The 17,599-nt window shown below is 42.2% G+C and overlaps 1 protein-coding gene across 3 annotated transcripts in view; it reads left to right on the forward strand.

Annotated features, from left to right (window-relative positions):
• The window catches only part of srgap2 (SLIT-ROBO Rho GTPase activating protein 2), a 74,110-nt gene that overhangs the window by 45,892 nt on the left and 10,619 nt on the right, over window positions 1-17,599 (forward strand). For all 3 annotated transcript variants that reach the window (XM_084731317.1, XM_084731319.1, XM_084731320.1), the window contains exons 3-14: window positions 2,607-2,769; window positions 8,124-8,186; window positions 10,469-10,684; window positions 11,005-11,133; window positions 12,352-12,573; window positions 12,711-12,812; window positions 12,908-13,105; window positions 13,748-13,832; window positions 14,366-14,393; window positions 14,668-14,698; window positions 16,462-16,522; window positions 17,460-17,537. In XM_084731317.1, coding sequence (XP_084587443.1) covers window positions 2,607-2,769; window positions 8,124-8,186; window positions 10,469-10,684; window positions 11,005-11,133; window positions 12,352-12,573; window positions 12,711-12,812; window positions 12,908-13,105; window positions 13,748-13,832; window positions 14,366-14,393; window positions 14,668-14,698; window positions 16,462-16,522; window positions 17,460-17,537 — 1,376 coding nt within the window. The remainder of the gene's footprint in view (window positions 1-2,606; window positions 2,770-8,123; window positions 8,187-10,468; window positions 10,685-11,004; window positions 11,134-12,351; window positions 12,574-12,710; window positions 12,813-12,907; window positions 13,106-13,747; window positions 13,833-14,365; window positions 14,394-14,667; window positions 14,699-16,461; window positions 16,523-17,459; window positions 17,538-17,599) is intronic.

A 17,599-nucleotide genomic window follows, 5' to 3' on the forward strand; every position in this document is an offset into this window, starting at 1 on the left:
GTGTGTGTGTGTGTGTGTGTGTGTGTGTGTGTGTGTGTGTGTGTGCGCGCGTGTGTGTGTGTGCGCGCGCATGTGTGTGCCCTGAGGCTGACAGGCTGATTGGTCACATGGAGAAGCCCTCACAAGTTGCACACTGATTCAAAGCCTATCCTTATGCTAAATATTAGGCCAGTTTCACTGCTAATAAGCGTCAGCCTCTTATACAACCCGTGGCTACAGCGACATATTATTTCAATGTGGTTTTTGGGATCTAACTCTAAAGATCACATAGTCATATGACCACATGTGGACTGAAAAATGCTGTTTTGCATCTGCCGTGGCTGTTTTCATTTAAATCTCATGTGCTTAATGCTCTCCTTCTGTCTATTTACATTGTTAATGGTGGTGGAAAATACTAACAAAATTACATATCGTAGAGGCTCCAAATTTATGGGGATTGGGGATTCATGCAGGGAGGATGTCTGTCTAATATAGCACAGCATTTCCTGCAGCATGGTGTAAAAATACAGCAAATTTAGATGTCTTTTCAAAGCATCAGTGTGTAAAATTTAGTGGTGTCTTGTGGTGAGTTTGCAGATTGCAAACACCTTGTCTCCCCCTCCCCTTCCAAGCATGTAGGAAAACCTATGGCGGCCGTGAAACTCGAAATTACAGTAGAAATCTGGTGATGCGACATAGCCTCAATGGGAGAGGACCTTCTGTAGATGTAAATGGCTCATTCTAAAGTAACAAAAACACAACGATTCTTATTTTCAAGTGAGTATACACTTTTGAAAACACATGAAGAGTATATTCAATTTCTGCCATATTTTGGCAATAAATCCCCATAAATCTTAGAATCTGGACCTTAAATTGTTCAGTTTGCGTCAGCTGTACAAACCGCCAGCAGCGATGCCCTCTTTAATGCTGTGCGTTTTGATCCTGAATATAAATGACCATTTAGCATTTTCCCCCCCGAAGTGAGTCACTGGCAGCACCTGACCCAAGGACTGACTCTGTTCCCAGTGAGCACCATGTGACCTTCAGAGGACCAGTGACATTAAAATGTTTACCTTGTGATAGCTGAGGGGTCACAGAGGGTTAGGTGATATTTCACCCGCTGCTGCAGCGCCATTACCATGGCGATCGCTGGTTCACTGAGGGTGACATGTCACATGGAGGTAGAGAGGCCAGTGGTCACTTAAGCAAATAGAGGAACTGCTGCGGCCCTGGTTTGGTGGAGAGAAACACTGTTGTGCAATCAGTGAAGACCGACACCATGCCGGAAAAGAAGCAGACAGCAGGGAGAAGTTGGAGCAGATAGCGATGCAAACACACGTGTGTCCACATGACCGGTGGTCGAGTTTAGCATCCGACTCGTGGAGAATTTCAGCATTTGGGCTTTTTAATATGTGCGTAGGTGGATTTTTTCCAATTTCTTTTCCTTGAAGTCATTATTGTTATTGCACTCAGTTAGTCATCTGACCATCTGACCAGTGACAGCCAGTACCAGCATATCACATCACTGTCTATGACTCATCTCATCAGATGCTACTTTCCCACAAACACACACCTCCCCGTGGACAGCGCCCCCACTCTATACCCCTCGGTCAAAGACTTTCTCTGTCTGTCTCTGACCTTGTGTATGCTTGGGTCACTGCTCTACTTTCCCTGACCTCCATCTGTGTGTGTGTGTGTGTGTGTGTGTGTGTGTGTGTGTGTGTGTGTGTGTGTGTGTGTGTGTGTGTGTGTGTGATGTAAATGCCTTGCAGCTCTTTTCTGTCTCTATCCAGTTAAAGCTGCTTTTAACTGCACAAAGACCTTCTTTCATCCACTTACACTCACTCATAATCCATTTTACCCACTAGATCATCCATGGATCATCCATAACACATACTGTACGCACACACTCACATGCACGCGTGCACACACGCTCACACATTCAGTATTGTGTGTACACCCTCTGAAAGGGCCTGTGTTGTCATGTAAGTGGAGCATTGGCAGCCTTGCATTTGTGTAACCGCTTTATGGGCACTTGAAGCAAAGACAATGAGACAGTATTGAGTCATTGGACTGTTAGTGGAATCATTGCAGTCTTTAAATCTCCTTTTTCTGCCTCTTTTTCACTTCTCTGTGTCCTTTTTTTTCTTATTCCTTTCTGCGACAGCTGTGCCTGTGGGGAAGTCTTGCCTCTTCCTGCTGGGTTTTGTACCCTGGCTGAATCCCCTGTTTGGGCTGGCTCATCGACCCTGTGTGTGTGTGTGTGTGTGTGTGTGTGTGTGTGTAGACACAGAGAGAAAGAGAGAGAGAGAAAGAGAGGAGAGAGGGTGGTTGTTTTGTGCATAAATCTGTCTGGGCATTAATTCCCTCCCTGTCTTTTATCCCACTGCCTTGTCTCAAGAGTGTGTGAAGAAGTGTGTGTTTTTGCACGTTACGCCTGTCTGTATATTTTACACGCTGCAGGCCTCTGTGTGCAAGTATATGTGTGAGTGTGCATATCTATAAGCAGGATGAAAGTGGGGATATTAGAAGATGAAAGAGACTTAATGTTAGTCATTTATCTAAAATGATGCTTGAAGGTGCTCGAATACCTTTTTCTTAAAGACTCCCTGTTTCTCTGTGTGTAGGAAGGAGCAGAGCATTTTATCCCCAGTGAACTGCTGGAACCTGCTGCTGCTTCAGGTGAAGAGGGAGAGCCGCGACCATGCCACCCTGTCCGACCTCTACCTCAACAACATCATTCCCCGCTTCGCACAGATCAGCGAGGACTCAGGACGCCTCTTCAAGAAGGTAACACACTGCTTAATGGATCGCACTTCTTTTTGTGTTAGGGGATGTTTTGAAGGGGTGCAAATAGCGGCAAATATTATCAACACAATATGAAGAAGTAGCAGTTATGACGTTATTCACACATGCAGAGATATCTACTGAATTTAGCATATTAACTAGCTCGCCCTTACCCATCCTGTCTGGTAATACCTTTGTGCCTCAAGAGGCAAAAATCCGATCCCCCAGTAGTTTTAGCTGGGAGATGTATTGAGCAGTGATTTTACTACTTTCACAAGCTCTCTTTGCTTTTTTGATCAAATAAACTAAATAAAGTCACAAAATGTCAAGAGGGGAAATATTTTCATTCCTATTGAATGTAACAAACCGTACTCCCTCTGAATACAGATTTCTCTCTTTTTCTGAACAAAGGCAAGCTTGCTTGTAAAACACACTTCAAACCTGACAGAAAAAAACAAAACTCAACAAAACTGCATTGCTTTGGCTTCCCAATCTTCAATAATCACCAACTCTAGTTGAAAATAAAGCCTCAATCTATAGCAACTCAATCCTGATCAGAGGACAGAATTCTCCGTCATGACACTGGTCACCACCTGTCTCAGAGGCTGTTTAGGTCGTCGGTCCTGGTTCAGCCGTGTTCACAAAGAGGTTGGTGAGCCTGGTTTCATTTCCTGAAACGAAACCGATACTCCATTAGTGATCTGAGCTGGAGTTCTGGTCAGACTTGAGTCAGAGTAAGGTTTGGCCTCTAGCTACTGCAGGGCTAACTGAGCTAATGTATATCATGCTAGCAACTAATATGGTGAATCCATGTCATATTTTTGCCCTGTCCATCGGTCTGTCTCTCCAGCATCTGTCTTCTGTCTTGGGTGATTCATTGACCGACAGCAAGTCAGCCAAACCTCAGGCCAGGAGAGTTTATGATGCCTGAGTCTCATACAGTAGCTTCAGTCTTGTCTCTGCTGATCTCTGTCTTGCTAGTCTGAGAGAAAAGAGACGAGGCAGAGCTACGCTGAGAAAGAGGAGATGTGAAGGAAGAACAGAGAAGAGAGAACTGACAGAATGGGGATGGAGAGAGGGGAAATAGAGAGAAGAGAGAGGGGATGAAGAGATTTCTCTGGAGATCAGAGCTTATAGAGCAAATACCAAGGCTGAGTCCTCCCCTGAGAGGCAGTCGTTCATCTCCAGCAAGGACATATTAGACGCAACACACAAACTAAGAGCAGGTGTATGTTCTTAAGCCTCTAACCTAGTGTAGTTTTAACAGTTGGACTTTGTATAAATCTGTGAACATTTGATTAGCGCAATCCCATACTGTTCATGTTTTGATTTGCATCATTTTTTGTTCTGAACAACTGTCAGAGTGATATCATCTTCTGCATAGTGAGATAATTACTGTTAAACTGTACCTCTTCAGATGAGGATTGCTTTGGTCTGGATTTAAAATTAGAGTTGGGTGTTGGGTACAATATTAAGGGCCAAGTTTAGGGTTGGTCTGAATTCCTTGACACTTTTACTGTTGCCATGGCAATCGATGTCCAAACCAGTTTTCAAGTGCTTCCTGTTTTTTTTTTTTTGTTTGTTTGTTTTTTTTGAAGAGAGGAAAGAGACGTTGCATTGGTTGCAGAGTGTGAAATTGAGAGAATGTCATAAAAGTTGACATTTTTAAAGCAGAGGACTAGTTAAGCAAAGATGCAGGTTAATTGAATGATTAAAATGACAGGAATTTGAGACTATACCAAACCACTTTCAAGATAATTGCAAAAACCTAAACTTGAATGTTACAGTCCCAGCCCCTTAAGGTCATAAGTCTTTTTTGAGTAATGGGTGGAATTTGCAAAGCACAGTTTTTGCAGCTTAAACACTTTCAGCGGAGACGAGGAAGAAAGAGAAGGAGAAAGAAGCAGAACAAAAATAATAAAGGTCTGCAGTGAGCGACGTTGTTTGGACCCCTAACTAACTAAAACCATCTTGGTCAGACTTTCCACTGTTACAACAATCACCAACTCTGGTTTGGTCTAAGTAAATCCTCTCCTAACCCTATCCTCTACGGAATTTAACTAGCATTTCTGCTCAATGTGCGCAAATGTGGAGCTCAACTGTCCATACATTTTGTGGCTGATGTCGCCCCTCCTGTCCTCATCTCTTGTTAGACTCATGATTACAATACTAGCAAAGTATTAAAGTAAATATCTGAAATATCAGTGGATAGTTCTCACTGAAGCATCAAAGGTATTGGGGATAACTCTAGATCAGTTTAAGGTAAGGATTGGGTGTAAGAAAAGAATGTGGAAAGCCCTAACAAGTACAGCGAGATAAGTGCGTGTGTGAAAGGCAAAGTGAAGCAGTCTGTGTCTGGAATGTGATGGCAGAGGCTCCTGATTTCCAACCTGATAGGTTGTCTTTGAACTATAGTCTGATCGCAGGCGATGGGTATACACACAAAAACCTCCCACTGCCTGACTGATGCTCTCGTACATAAAAACCCCCTTTCTTTTCTTTTTTTTTTCTTTAATCGCTCTTGGTCCAGTCATGGCTTGTGGGTATTGATTTCTATTTTGATTCCACTGGTTGTTCTTCGGCACGAGGGTCGCTTCCATCATGTCTGGGTCATAAACAGGCTGCACACATGCACACAGAGAATGCTCTGATGGCTAATTAAATAAATAATCAGTTCATTTATCGCATTTCCAGTCAGTGGCATGAATACCAGCAGTGCCATAGGCGATGAGACGCACGACTCGTGGAGGCGAGCATCACGATCCATATTAGACAAGTCGACACATTCATCTGAGCCAGTGTGGAAAGCAGCGCAGAATGAAACTGTCAGCGCGCTGAGAGTGAGTGTGAGAGCTTGTCACTGAAGGAGAGAAAGCACTAATGAGTCAAACTGTATTAATGAGCACACAGTGTCAACCTGGACCACAGACGTCTGGGCTAACGAAGTGTGCTGGCTGCTAGTGTCTGTTGCAGTCTGACTGAGGCAGACAGACGACCACAGGCAAAATGAGAAGTCCAAAGGTCAACATCCATACTTGATAGATAGGAGGGCTCAGCAGTGGCTGATTGCTTTTTGATTGGCTGTAGTCTGGCTGCTTGTCACCTAATATGAGCCTCCTACAACACTTAAAAGAGCGAGGGCAGCCTCAGTTATCCCGTTACCTCTTTTCATCTGCTGCACTACCTTAAATCTCCCCTGTCACTTTCTTGCTCTGCTGCATAATACCCCTCTGTTCCTGGTCTTTCTGTAATTCTCCCAGATGGATTCATCTTTATGATTTCTGTTTCCTTTTTTCCACGACCCTCCCACCTCTCTCTCTTCATCACCATGTAAACAGCTTCTCCTCCCCTTGGTTTTCCCTCCATTTCTCCACCTCTATTTCATCACACAACTTTCACCTCACCACCCTTCACCTCTGAACCCCCAATACACTACAGCCTGCCTCCCTCCTGTGCCCTCTTCCAGGAGAAGACAGATGCTGAACATGCACTGCTGAAATCTGTTCTTGCTTTCTTTCTGCATTCCTTAACCCTTTTTTTCAGTTGACGTTCTTTGCTTTTTTTTTTCTGTCTCCTCCTCTATTTTCCTCTATGCCTTCTATCTGTTAAGTCTTTTCTGTCTTTTGTGTCTGTGTGGTTCCTTTGTAGCTAAAATGTGGATCACAATTTTTCTCCCTAAGAGGTGAGATCATGATTCTCTCACATGATTCTTATTTTTTCAACAAACACATTTAATGTACTCTTAGAAGTTCAAGTGAAAAACACGTCAGAGACACTTGCTGTCTAGACAGGGCTTTAAACAGATGACATATCAAAGTGCTTTAGTTAAATACAAAAAGTCTCATGTAACAAAATAATACCTCCCTTTTCCTGACTTACTTTGGAGCACCTAATCAAAGCGATTAACTTAAATGCTTCTGAACATATAAAATAGAATCTTAAGTTACAGTTTTAGAATAAATAATAGTGAAAATCAAAGCTAGCACCGAGCGCTTTTTGGACACTCAGCCAACCACTGTACTGTTCTTGGCCAAGAACGCCAGTCCATCAACATTTTGAGGCTTCAGTGAGGAACGCAGGCAAGTTACAATGTTCCCCTGTGTACTGATAACTCTTTCATTGATTTAAACATAACATATCAAAGTCCTGGATTTAAACTTAAAAGTCTATTGTAACATAAAATCAACTCAAGACTCTTAAAACTTAATCAAAGTGATATATTTAAAATGATGCAATTTTGTCTCCTAATCATTGTTGGGTTTAAACCTGAAAAGGTTCCCTAAACTGGAATGAGCTCCTTTTTTCAGTATGAGCATAACATCACTCTCACACTCGCCACCAGGATTTTCCTCAGTGTTGCTCATTTTATTTTTTTTCTTTTGCTTGAGAACTTTCTGGCTAATCAGTTTTTTTCTGCTTCCTTCCTCTTTGTTCAACATGTGCCATATCACGTTACTATAGTAACAGGGACTGACAGTGGAGCGCTGTAAATGAGAGGACACTGATTGAGTTGTATGCATGAATGTTGAATTAATAGCGTGTTTTGCTTTACATTGTGTAAGTGTGTCTATATAGAAACTGAGATTGTTCTGAACCAAATAAGTCACATGAATGCAGCGTGATATGAATGTGTAGGGGAATGGGAGCGATCACATCGGAGGAGGGGTCACATAAATGTATGACTTGGGATTGTGGGTTTTTGTAATTAATTGTGCAAGCCAACTTGTAGCTAGTTTATGCCTCTCTTTGCGTCATTACTAAAAACCCAGCTGTAAGGGTGTCCTTTAGCAGTTGGAGAGTTTCCCAACACATTTGTTCAAATGAACAAGAGCGGCTGTTTAAGCATTTGTTTGTGTATGAAAACTTGTGTTTGTGTGTGCAATCTACTGATCTGTGTGTTGCTGTAAAGTCATCAATCACAAGTGGCTGCCAGTGGTTATGTCTGGGGAATGGTATTACTCTCTGTCCTCCCTCTTGATTCTCTTTTTTTTTTTTTTTATCTTTTGCAGCTTCGTCATCTTGCCCTCTATCTTTGGCTCTGTTGTCCTCTTACCCTCTCTGTCTTGCTCTTTTTTCCCTCCCTGCCAACGTGTAAAGATCAGTATCTGTAGCTCCCTCCTTTAACTCCACATCCATCATGTCCATTACTGTCTCGCTCATTTATCTGGACTAGCGACTCCTCCACTCCCGTTTAGCCAGATAATCCAGTCCTGATTGATGATGGAGCAGTTGGTTGACTGAGGCAGGGAGATGAGCAGGTAGACAGAGGGACGGTAGAAGCTGCAAGTAATGACCCTGAGCTAATGGTTAAGGCTCTATATTCACATGAATCTGTCTTTTTCTGTCTGTCTCTGCAGAGCAAAGAGGTCGGCATCCAACTGCAGGAGGACCTGATGAAAGTTCTTAATGAGCTTTACACGGTAAGAGAAACCACAGACACTGCAATCACAAAATGTAGATACATTACTATAATGTGTGATCTCATACAGCTCAATGAGAGCATTGCACTTGTAGTGCAAGGGTTAGCAGCACAGGTGTTATGGGATGCTAAAAACTGCTTTAGCAAAGTGCTAATTGACTTTATTTAATTGTGTATTTTGTTCATACATTTATTCTTTTATTTCATGTCACTCAGGACCGTGATCTCAGGTTCCGGAGTGCAAACACAACATACAATAATAACAAAACAACAGCACATGGCTTGGCTAAAATACAAGAAGTGTTACATAAGCGAACGTAGGACATTTTTCAAAAAGGCAACTAGTTTACAAATAACTTTTTGGTAATTGTATTATAAACTATCTATAAAATGTCAAAAAATGGTAAAAAATGTTGATTGTTTCCCAAAGCCTGAGTGACATCCTCAAATGTCCTCTTTTGTCCACAACCCAAAGATATTCACTTTATTGTCATAGAAACATTTTAGAGACTGCAATCAGAGAATTTTGACTTTAAAAAAAAAATATTAAAAACAATTATCTGGTTATCAAAATAGTTTCTGATTCATTTAATAATCAATTAGTAAAAACCACAGCTCTATTTTAATACTACTTTGTCTAATACCCCTCTCTATAAGTTATGATACTTGCTTTTTTTTATATTCAAACAAAATATGATGCTCTCCTTCCTAATGATTCTCAAAGTTTGCAGATTCTCTGGTTTCTGTCCAGCCCTTCGTATCCTCCTGCGACCTGAGGAATGCTAGTGTTGTTCACTGTAAAATTAAAAATAGCCTGCCTGTTCATTTGGTTTTCACACAACAGATACTTTTCCAGTTTAAGTTAGTGTGTAACCAAAGTCCAAAAGTACTTCACTGCAAGAAAAGATTCTTATACAGATACATAAATATAACATAAGCTGACAACAGAAAGCTTATGGATAACTCAAAAACACGACATGGAGATTAAGGAGGCAACTTGGCTTGGCTGCAATCAGCTAAGGATTAAGGATTTTCAGCCACACTAGCGGCTTGGCTCGAGGGATAGCTGCTCAGTCTGTCCTCTGTTTTGGTCCAGACTGAAATATCAGTCAACAATTAACTATTGGATGGATTATCATTAAACTGTGTGCAAACACAGAGCCATGCATTGACAGTAATGAGTTTAAAAGTCTCACAGCCTGGGGAAAGAAGCTGCCCTGCAGCCTGGTGGTACAGCAGCAGATACTTCTGTATCTCTTGCCAGACAGCAGCTGGGTGAACAGGCTTGGGTGGGTATTGCCTTTTTAATTCGTATTTAATTTAATTAGTATCCTTTAACATGCTAAACTAAATCATGGTGATCACAGTAAACATTATAACTCCTAATTGTCATGATGTGGATGTCACGCTGGCTGACATTAGCATTTAGCTGAAACCACCAATTACAGCCTGACAGAGCTGCTAGCTTGGCTGTAGACTGTTGTTGATAGAAGTATGTTTTCTAAAGCGGTTTAACTGATGACACTAAAGTATTGTACAGTCACGCTTCTGTGAGGCCCTGTTGTGTATGTCCTCACTAACCGGACAGTCTGATTTGATCGTTGATATTTCAGACATCGTGACTGTCTGTTGTTTTGGTCTTCTCACGCTGTCAGGGGCATCGTAGCGCCTGGTTACACATGTCCGTGGCACTGCCAAAAGGACTGAGGCAATGAGTGTGTTTCACTGTCTGTTGTGAGTGTGTGTGGGCAAAGTTTCCTCCCGCAGCACAGCTCTGAGCAACAAGTAACTGAGCTCAGCCGGGCCCATAAAAGCAGGTCTTATGCTGTAATTACAGTATATAGTAAGAGATAGAAATAGATCTGGTTTGAGTGATGTACACATGCTCACATGCATACTCACACACAGAGCAGTGTGTCTGTCTGCAGTGTTGTGGGAGGGTTTGAGCAGTAAAATGATGGTTCTGGTGGTGGTCACTGGAAGAAGGCTGACACTGCACACATACATGCGTTTCATGTGTTTAACTTTTCATGTCAAACTCGTACCACCACAGTTGTGTCGTACAGTAGAGGAGGAGGCTGCTTGTGTGACTCATCAGCTGCAGTATTTCTGAATGCCAGCGCTGAAGGTTCATTCCAAAAAATCTTTTTGTGTAATTGAGCCGCAGCACTTCACTCCTCTCATTATACCAACTGGCGTAATCCCGCTTTTGATCCGGGGCCAAAAACTGAAGTAAAAGGCAGGCTGGGAGAACGCACGCTTAATGTTTGCTGTTGTTCCCAGGTGATGAAGACGTATCACATGTACAACACTGACAGCATCAATGCCGAGTCCAAGCTGAAGGAGGCGGAGAAGCAGGAGGAGAAGCAGATGGGACGTTCCAGTCGGCAAGACGACCGCCAGACACCGCGCTCCCCGGACACCTTGGCCAGCATCAAGAGCGACGAGAAACCCGTCCGGCGCTCCAGTGTCAAAAAAATCGAGAAGATGAAGGAGAAGGTGAGCGGCGTGGGAGGGTGAGATGGAGGAAAACTAGGAGAGAGAGAAAAGCTGTTTCAGAGCACTCCACCTGTTGTCATCCTGGCGTACAATATGTGTGCTTCATGAATGATTTATGAGTGCACGGCTGGCTTATTGCTAACCTTGTCTGCTCCAGCTGGGGCCTGTCACAGCAACACGGTTCTCCACTTCTTATTATCCATAATCAATACTGAGGTGTTTCACTCTAACACCTATTATCCTTCTGCCTTCCCTCTCTGCCTCCCTCTCTCTACCTGTCATTACCCTCCTTCTCTCCATCTTTCCTTCTCTCCTATCAGAGACAAGCCAAGTACACAGAGAACAGGCTGAAGGCCATCAAGGCCAGGAATGAGTACCTGCTCGCTCTTGAGGCCACCAACAGCTGTGTCTTCAAGTATTACATCCACGACCTCTCCGACATCATTGACGTGAGTATAAACGCGCTGTTTATTTGCTCTGTACGAGCAGATAACATTTGCAGATGTGTGTGTGTGTGTGTGTGTCTGTGTTCTAGTCGGGCCCCCCTTTGGTCAGTCTCTTCGCATTAGCGTCAGTGCTCCTAATGAAGGCAGTAGACTGGTCATCCTCTCTACATGTTTTCTCTTCTTTGTCCGTTTGTTTCCCAACACTCCTCTCATCTCCCCCACAGACAGCCAGCGGCCAAAACATCTAGACAGCATGGCCAGCCGATCATTTTCTTCTGGATAAAAACACATAACCGCTTTCTGGACTGATAGAGCAGTTAGGTGGCACTGACACACTCTGATAGATGGTCAGTGGTGTTCACTGTGTTAGTTTATCGTCTGATAAATTTGATCCGTTTTAGATTTATGTACAAAAAAAAAAGTATTAGACATAGAATTTGCTTTAGACCAGTCATGCAGGTAGCAGCTGGAGACAGTGCCACCATAATGAGACAGAAAATAAACAGATAGCATATAATAAAAAAAACATAATCAAACCAGCGACTGCTGCAGAGGACCAACAGCCTCAGTACATGGGGCAAACGCTCTACCAACTGAGCTGGGGAGCACCCTAATCAAGTTATTTTTTTAATTAAATACTTTTATCAACATTATCATTATTATTGAAAAGATGAACATTAAAATGATGGCAGATTATGACTATAATTTTTACAACCAGTGTCTTTAAAAATGACGGACAGTGAGAAAGTCTAACGCAGCCTCTGCTCCAGAGTCCAACAGATCGGGTTGTGGTTGTGTTGGGTGGCTTCCAGGTGAAAATGGGGGAGTGAGTCAAACCTTCCTGAGAAAGTGAACAATGGTTATTTTGTCTTTTTGTTTGTCCAGTTATCCATCCAGCATACACAAAATCTCACATGCCAAAATCTGATATGGATAAAATGTACAAATGATGCATCATATTACTGTTTTGTAGCATTTACTTAGATCATTGAAGGTATAACAGTAATCCCTCAACGGCTGGATCATTTGATGTCTGAGCTGTTACTGCATATGTATTGATGAGACTTAGGCTCATGATTTTAACTGATTTTATCTGAAAGTGCAGATCAGCACAATATGACAAATTGTTAGGGGGCATCCACAGGCATGATTTTCTTTTACCAACAGTGTTTGCATGCCATGCCACGAGTGTTTATGTATTCATTTTTGTGCCTGTGACAGTGCTGTGACCTAGGCTACCATGCCAGCCTGCAACGTGCCCTGAGGACCTACTTATCTGCAGAGCAGAACGTAGAGACGTCCAAACACTCTGGCCTAGAGACCCTGGAAGGAGCTACAGAGAGTCTAGAGGCCAATGGGGACAAACAGAAACTGATGGAGACATACAACAACGTCTTTTGTCCCCCAGCACGCTTTGACTTCCAGTCCCATATGGGAGACACGGTACAGTTCTTTTTTTTATTCAGTGATAAATACCTCTTGAAGCTTAATTTTGTGAACTGGGAAGGGCCAGATGTTTTTGTGATGCCGTTATCTCAGATTATCTCACTTTCCACTGTTTCCTTTGTGTGTGGGTGTAGATGGGAGTGATGTGTGCACAGCAGCCGGTGGAGGGCGAGTTGATCCAGAGGTGTCAGCAGCTGCAGTCCCGCCTCTCCACGCTCAAAATTGAGAATGAAGAGGTAAGACTTCTCTTTGCTTCCTCTGATATTGCTCATTCATCTGCTTAATTGCCCATTCATTTTTATTCTTCTTCTCTTTCTTTATTGCCTGCCAGGTGAAGAAAACCATGGAGGCCACTCTGTCCACCATACAAGACATGGTGACGGTGGAGGACTACGACGTCTCCGAGTGCTTCCACCACAGCAACAGCATGGAGTCAGTCAAGTCTACTTTCAGTGAATCCTATCTCAGCAAGCCCAGCCTGGCCAAACGACGGGCCAACCAGCAGGAGACGGAGCAGTTTTACTTCACGGTCAGTGTTGTGTTGCATCACAGTTATGACCCTGATTCCAAAAAAGTTGGGATATTGTGTAAAATGTAAAAAAATAACAGACCACAAATTCTTTCCAACCTATATTCAATTGAATACAGTACAAAGACAACATACTTCAAACTTAAATTGTTTTTTGTAAATATGAACTCACTCTGAATTTGATGCTTGCACCAAATTCCAAAAAAGAAAAGTTGGGGCAGGATCATTTTTACCATTCTGGTAAAATCTGGACTGCAGTCTATTACCCAAACTCTTTAAATATGAAGTCATGCTGTTGTGACATGTACAGAATGTGTCTTGGCATTGTCGTACTGAAACCAGCAGGGACGTCTGAATGACTGTATATGTTGCTCCAAAATCTGTATGTGCCTTTCGGCATCAGATGTGACAATTACCCATGATGCCATGGGCTCTAAACACACCCTCATACTATCACAGATGTGGGCTTTTGAACTTAGCGGTGATAACAATCTTGATGGTCCGTCTCCTCTTCAGCCTGAGGACACAACATCCATGATTTCCATAAATTTGTGTGAGTCGAAGGGGCATACATGGCACTGGCTGTTTGACTGTTGTATAATTCCTGCTCTGACATGTGTGCCTTTTGTGTGTGTGTTGTAGAAGCTGAAAGAGTTTCTGGAAGGCAGGAACCTGATCACCAAGCTGGAGGCCAAGCATGACCTCATCGAGAAGACCCTCGGAGAGAGTGAGTGTCCTTCATACCTTTTAGACTTTGTCCTTGTCCGTGTGTGTGTGTGTGCGTGTGTAGTGGGAGCGCCCCAGTGCTGGGGAGATGGATTGAGGAAAGTCCTGGTGCCGAGAGGCAGAATAGGGAGCAGATCAGAGAGATGAGTGGTTTAGTGGGACACATTAGGACCCATGCAGGGAAGCAGAGTGAGTTTAATATATCTAATAATCACAAGCTGTTTGTGTGTGTGTGTGTGTGTGTGTGTGTGTGTGTGTGTGTGTGTGTGTGTGTGTGTGTGGAGGGCTAGGTCACAGTGACACTGACCATATGTGGATGCAGCTGTGTGTTTAAGTGTGAGGATGGGGGATGTTCCTTAGGGCCAAATGTGTCTGCATTTCCAAAACCTTACAGGAAAACCTCCGTATGCACAGCTTCAATAGGAAGTTTGTTTCCCTGTTTCTGTCCATCTGAAGCCGTTTCCTCATGTGTCCTGCTCCTACTATAACCATCTATCTCTCCCATCCCCCTCTTCCTGTTTCTTCCCCCTTTAGGTCAGAAGACTGACTGTTGCCTTGCCAGGTAGGTGTGGTGAAGGAAGGAAATATGCTCACATTTACACTCACACACACACACACACACACACACACGTATCATAGCAGCGTTTAAACTTGATTTCTTGGCAACCAGGGGTATTATTTTCCCTGTCACTGTTTATAGATATTCTCAACACATGTGCATATGTGTCTGTGTATACAAATAGAGCGTTACCAGAGTTGTGAGTATAAATAGACTTTCTCCAGAGACATAATGACAGACTGCCGTTTCTTTCTCTCCCATCTCTCCCTCTGTGTAGTGGACGGAGGAACTCGTCGGTACGGAAGCAGGTAATTATCTCTCATAAGTGTGTGTGTGTGTGTGTGTCTGTGTGTGTCTGTTTCTGAGTGGCTGTCAAACTTCTCAGTTAGAGCCGCTGGAGCTTAGTTTTTAAATGGAGCCACATGTTTCCTCACAGTGTCCTCCCCCTGCAAGACATATGAGCTCCTGGAGGTTGACAGCAGCACTTATCCACTTATTATCATGCATAACCCAGTAATAAACAAATATTTTTTATCCATATTCATTTTTATCCATAAATGAATCTACATAGTAAGTTTGTGCACTGTCATGCAATCTGAAGCAACACTTTAGTGATGAAAAAGCAGCTGCTCCACTGGGGAATCTCATGTTTAGTACAGGCATCATACAACACAAGCCCACATAAATTACAGCAGAAACACTTTCAACTGTTCTTGGCTCATAAACATGTAATTTATAATATATTTATAAATTTCTTGCAATAGCTTTTATCAGTACAATCTTTTTCCAAGGTTTGCAAGTTTATGTTCATCATTGCCAACATTTATGTTCATCTGTGCCAATTTGGCAGTTTAAAGTGCTCTTTTAAGTGATACTTCTATAAATATGTGTTACATTTCAATGCCAGCATTTATATGGATTAGTGCCAATTTATATTGCCTTTTATACACAGGATTTCTGTGGGTCCTTAAAAAGTGAAATGCAATTTTGACAGGTCTTTTTTATTTCAGTTTAAAGTTAACATTACTTTATAAAGGTGCATTAACTTAAGTTTCCCTTTTAAATGTGTTTTTGGGAACAAATTTGTATTGATCATACTGTAACAACTACAAAATGAACCCATCATGGATTTACTCTGCAGTAAGTTTGTGAATTCCTGCCACTCCTGTGCAATGACGACGTAGAGGAGCTGTTTCAAACCGTGTTCCTGATTTTGTCATCAGTAAAACCTCCACACTTTTCCCCCAGAGTTGACGTGAAATAGGTCTCAAAAAGTGTTCGGTTTCAATTGTTCAAACCTGCAGAAAGCCTGATACAAGTGTGCTAAATATAGCAATGGTGATTTAAATTATTATTTTAGGAAGCAAAAAAAGTTCAGGGTATGGTTAAGAAACGTCTTTGAACCACCTGGATCTCCTTTATGAGTAATAAATCATTTTCTGTTGTACTTTGTGTGAAGTTCACCCTTTTTCTCACAACTTACCTTTACAAAATAGACATTATAAATAGTAGGGAATTTTCTAAACTTTTCCTTAAGACTTTTTTCTCTATCTCTCAAAATCTGTTGAGTTTGTTCATGTTGCAGTTTGTGTGAGGTTGACCCACATGTTTGGGTACAATAGCTGAACTATGTTTGTGGCTCCCCCTTGTGGATGGTTTGTGTTTTGGGCATCAGATCTCACTTCACAAATCACTTTACTTGAGAAATCAAGTGATTGTTTACTTCAAATGATAAGTCATTTTTTTTAACATATTAAAACCTCAGTGGGATTCAGCTAACAGCAGGTTCATATATCATCTAACATGAACTCCACAGCCTTCACCTCCCAGAGATTTCTGGAAACCCCAAACAAACAAAGGGAAAAGGAAAAAGCACCGTCTCCTAGCAACAGCTGGGTACTGTGCCCAGCCCTCTCCCCCTCACAGAAATGTGTGCACCGATGCATGTTTGTGTGCAGACGTGTGTGCGGAAATCCTCCTGACAAGAAGTGTGTGCTGTGTGTTTTATTTCCACACCGGTCTCTTGTCTCGTCTTCCTCTACCGGGAGTAATTCTTCTCCCCCTGTTTTAGGAATCTGGCGAAGCCATTCCTCTGATGGTTGAGAGCTGCATCCGCTTCATCAGTCGCCATGGTGAGTGAAATTCTCCATTGAAGTGATAGGTTTGGCATCAGCTTTTCTCGAGCACTGATTGGATGCCGTGTCATGTCAAGTGTGATTGGTTCTTGATAAAATTAAACTGTGAATTTTAACAAAACTTTTCAGTTTGAAACTACAAAAATACAAGATATCTGTAACTGTAAAATCCTAGGAATTAAAAAAAATGTATTATTTTAATTTAAAAGGATAGTTGGAATTATTTGAAGTGGGGTTGTAAGAGGTACTTGGCAATAGTTATTGTATATCCTACAGTAGATGATGGTCAGCATGTCCCCAGTTTGGAAAAGCAGAGATGAGTACCAGTCTGGAAGTTAAACAATGAGCCACTTTAAGAAAGGTCTACCTAAAAAAATCAGTATGAGCTTAAGTATACACTATATTTTGAATATTTTCACAATATTACAGCCTTTTCTGATGGGAAAACGCTGTTACATAAGCACAAGGGTTGCGCTGCCTCAGTCTGTTAGTTTGTTTGTGTTTTTCTGGGACTTCAGCGTTTTAAAAGAAAAGTTCAGATTCACTTAAGTCACACAACAACGCAAAGTAACTAACAGATCGAGAAATGATGGACAAGCAACTCTCATGTTCTGCAAGGTAAAATTAATACATTTACCAAAGGAGTTTGGTTGTTTTGGAGAGAGTGATATTTTGCTTATGTAATGGCGGCTTCCAGTCTAGGCTGTCTAATAGCATACACTTAAACTGATACAGATTTTTTTTAAGTTAAGCTTTTTTTAAGTGGCTCATTGCTTAGCTTCAGTGCTTGTGCCCCTCTCAGCTTCTCCTATCTGGGGACCCACCAGCATCTATTGTAGGTGATAAACTGACAATCAATAAGTACTTCATACAGTCCTACATCAAATAATCTGAATGATCACTTCTTCACACCTGTGTGTTTATGTCTGTGTAGGCCTGCAGCATGAGGGCATCTTCAGAGTTTCAGGCTCTCAGGTGGAAGTCAATGACATCAAGAATGCCTTTGAGAGAGGTGAGGCCCTCATCTGGCAGGAAACATGAGCATTTTAATCAGTTTGTCCAGCAGTGCTTTAT

The sequence above is a fragment of the Lutjanus erythropterus genome, chromosome 2 (genome assembly GCF_056507025.1).
Source record: "Lutjanus erythropterus isolate fLutEry1 chromosome 2, fLutEry1.hap2, whole genome shotgun sequence".
In the NCBI taxonomy this organism is placed as follows: Eukaryota; Metazoa; Chordata; class Actinopteri; order Lutjaniformes; family Lutjanidae; genus Lutjanus; species Lutjanus erythropterus.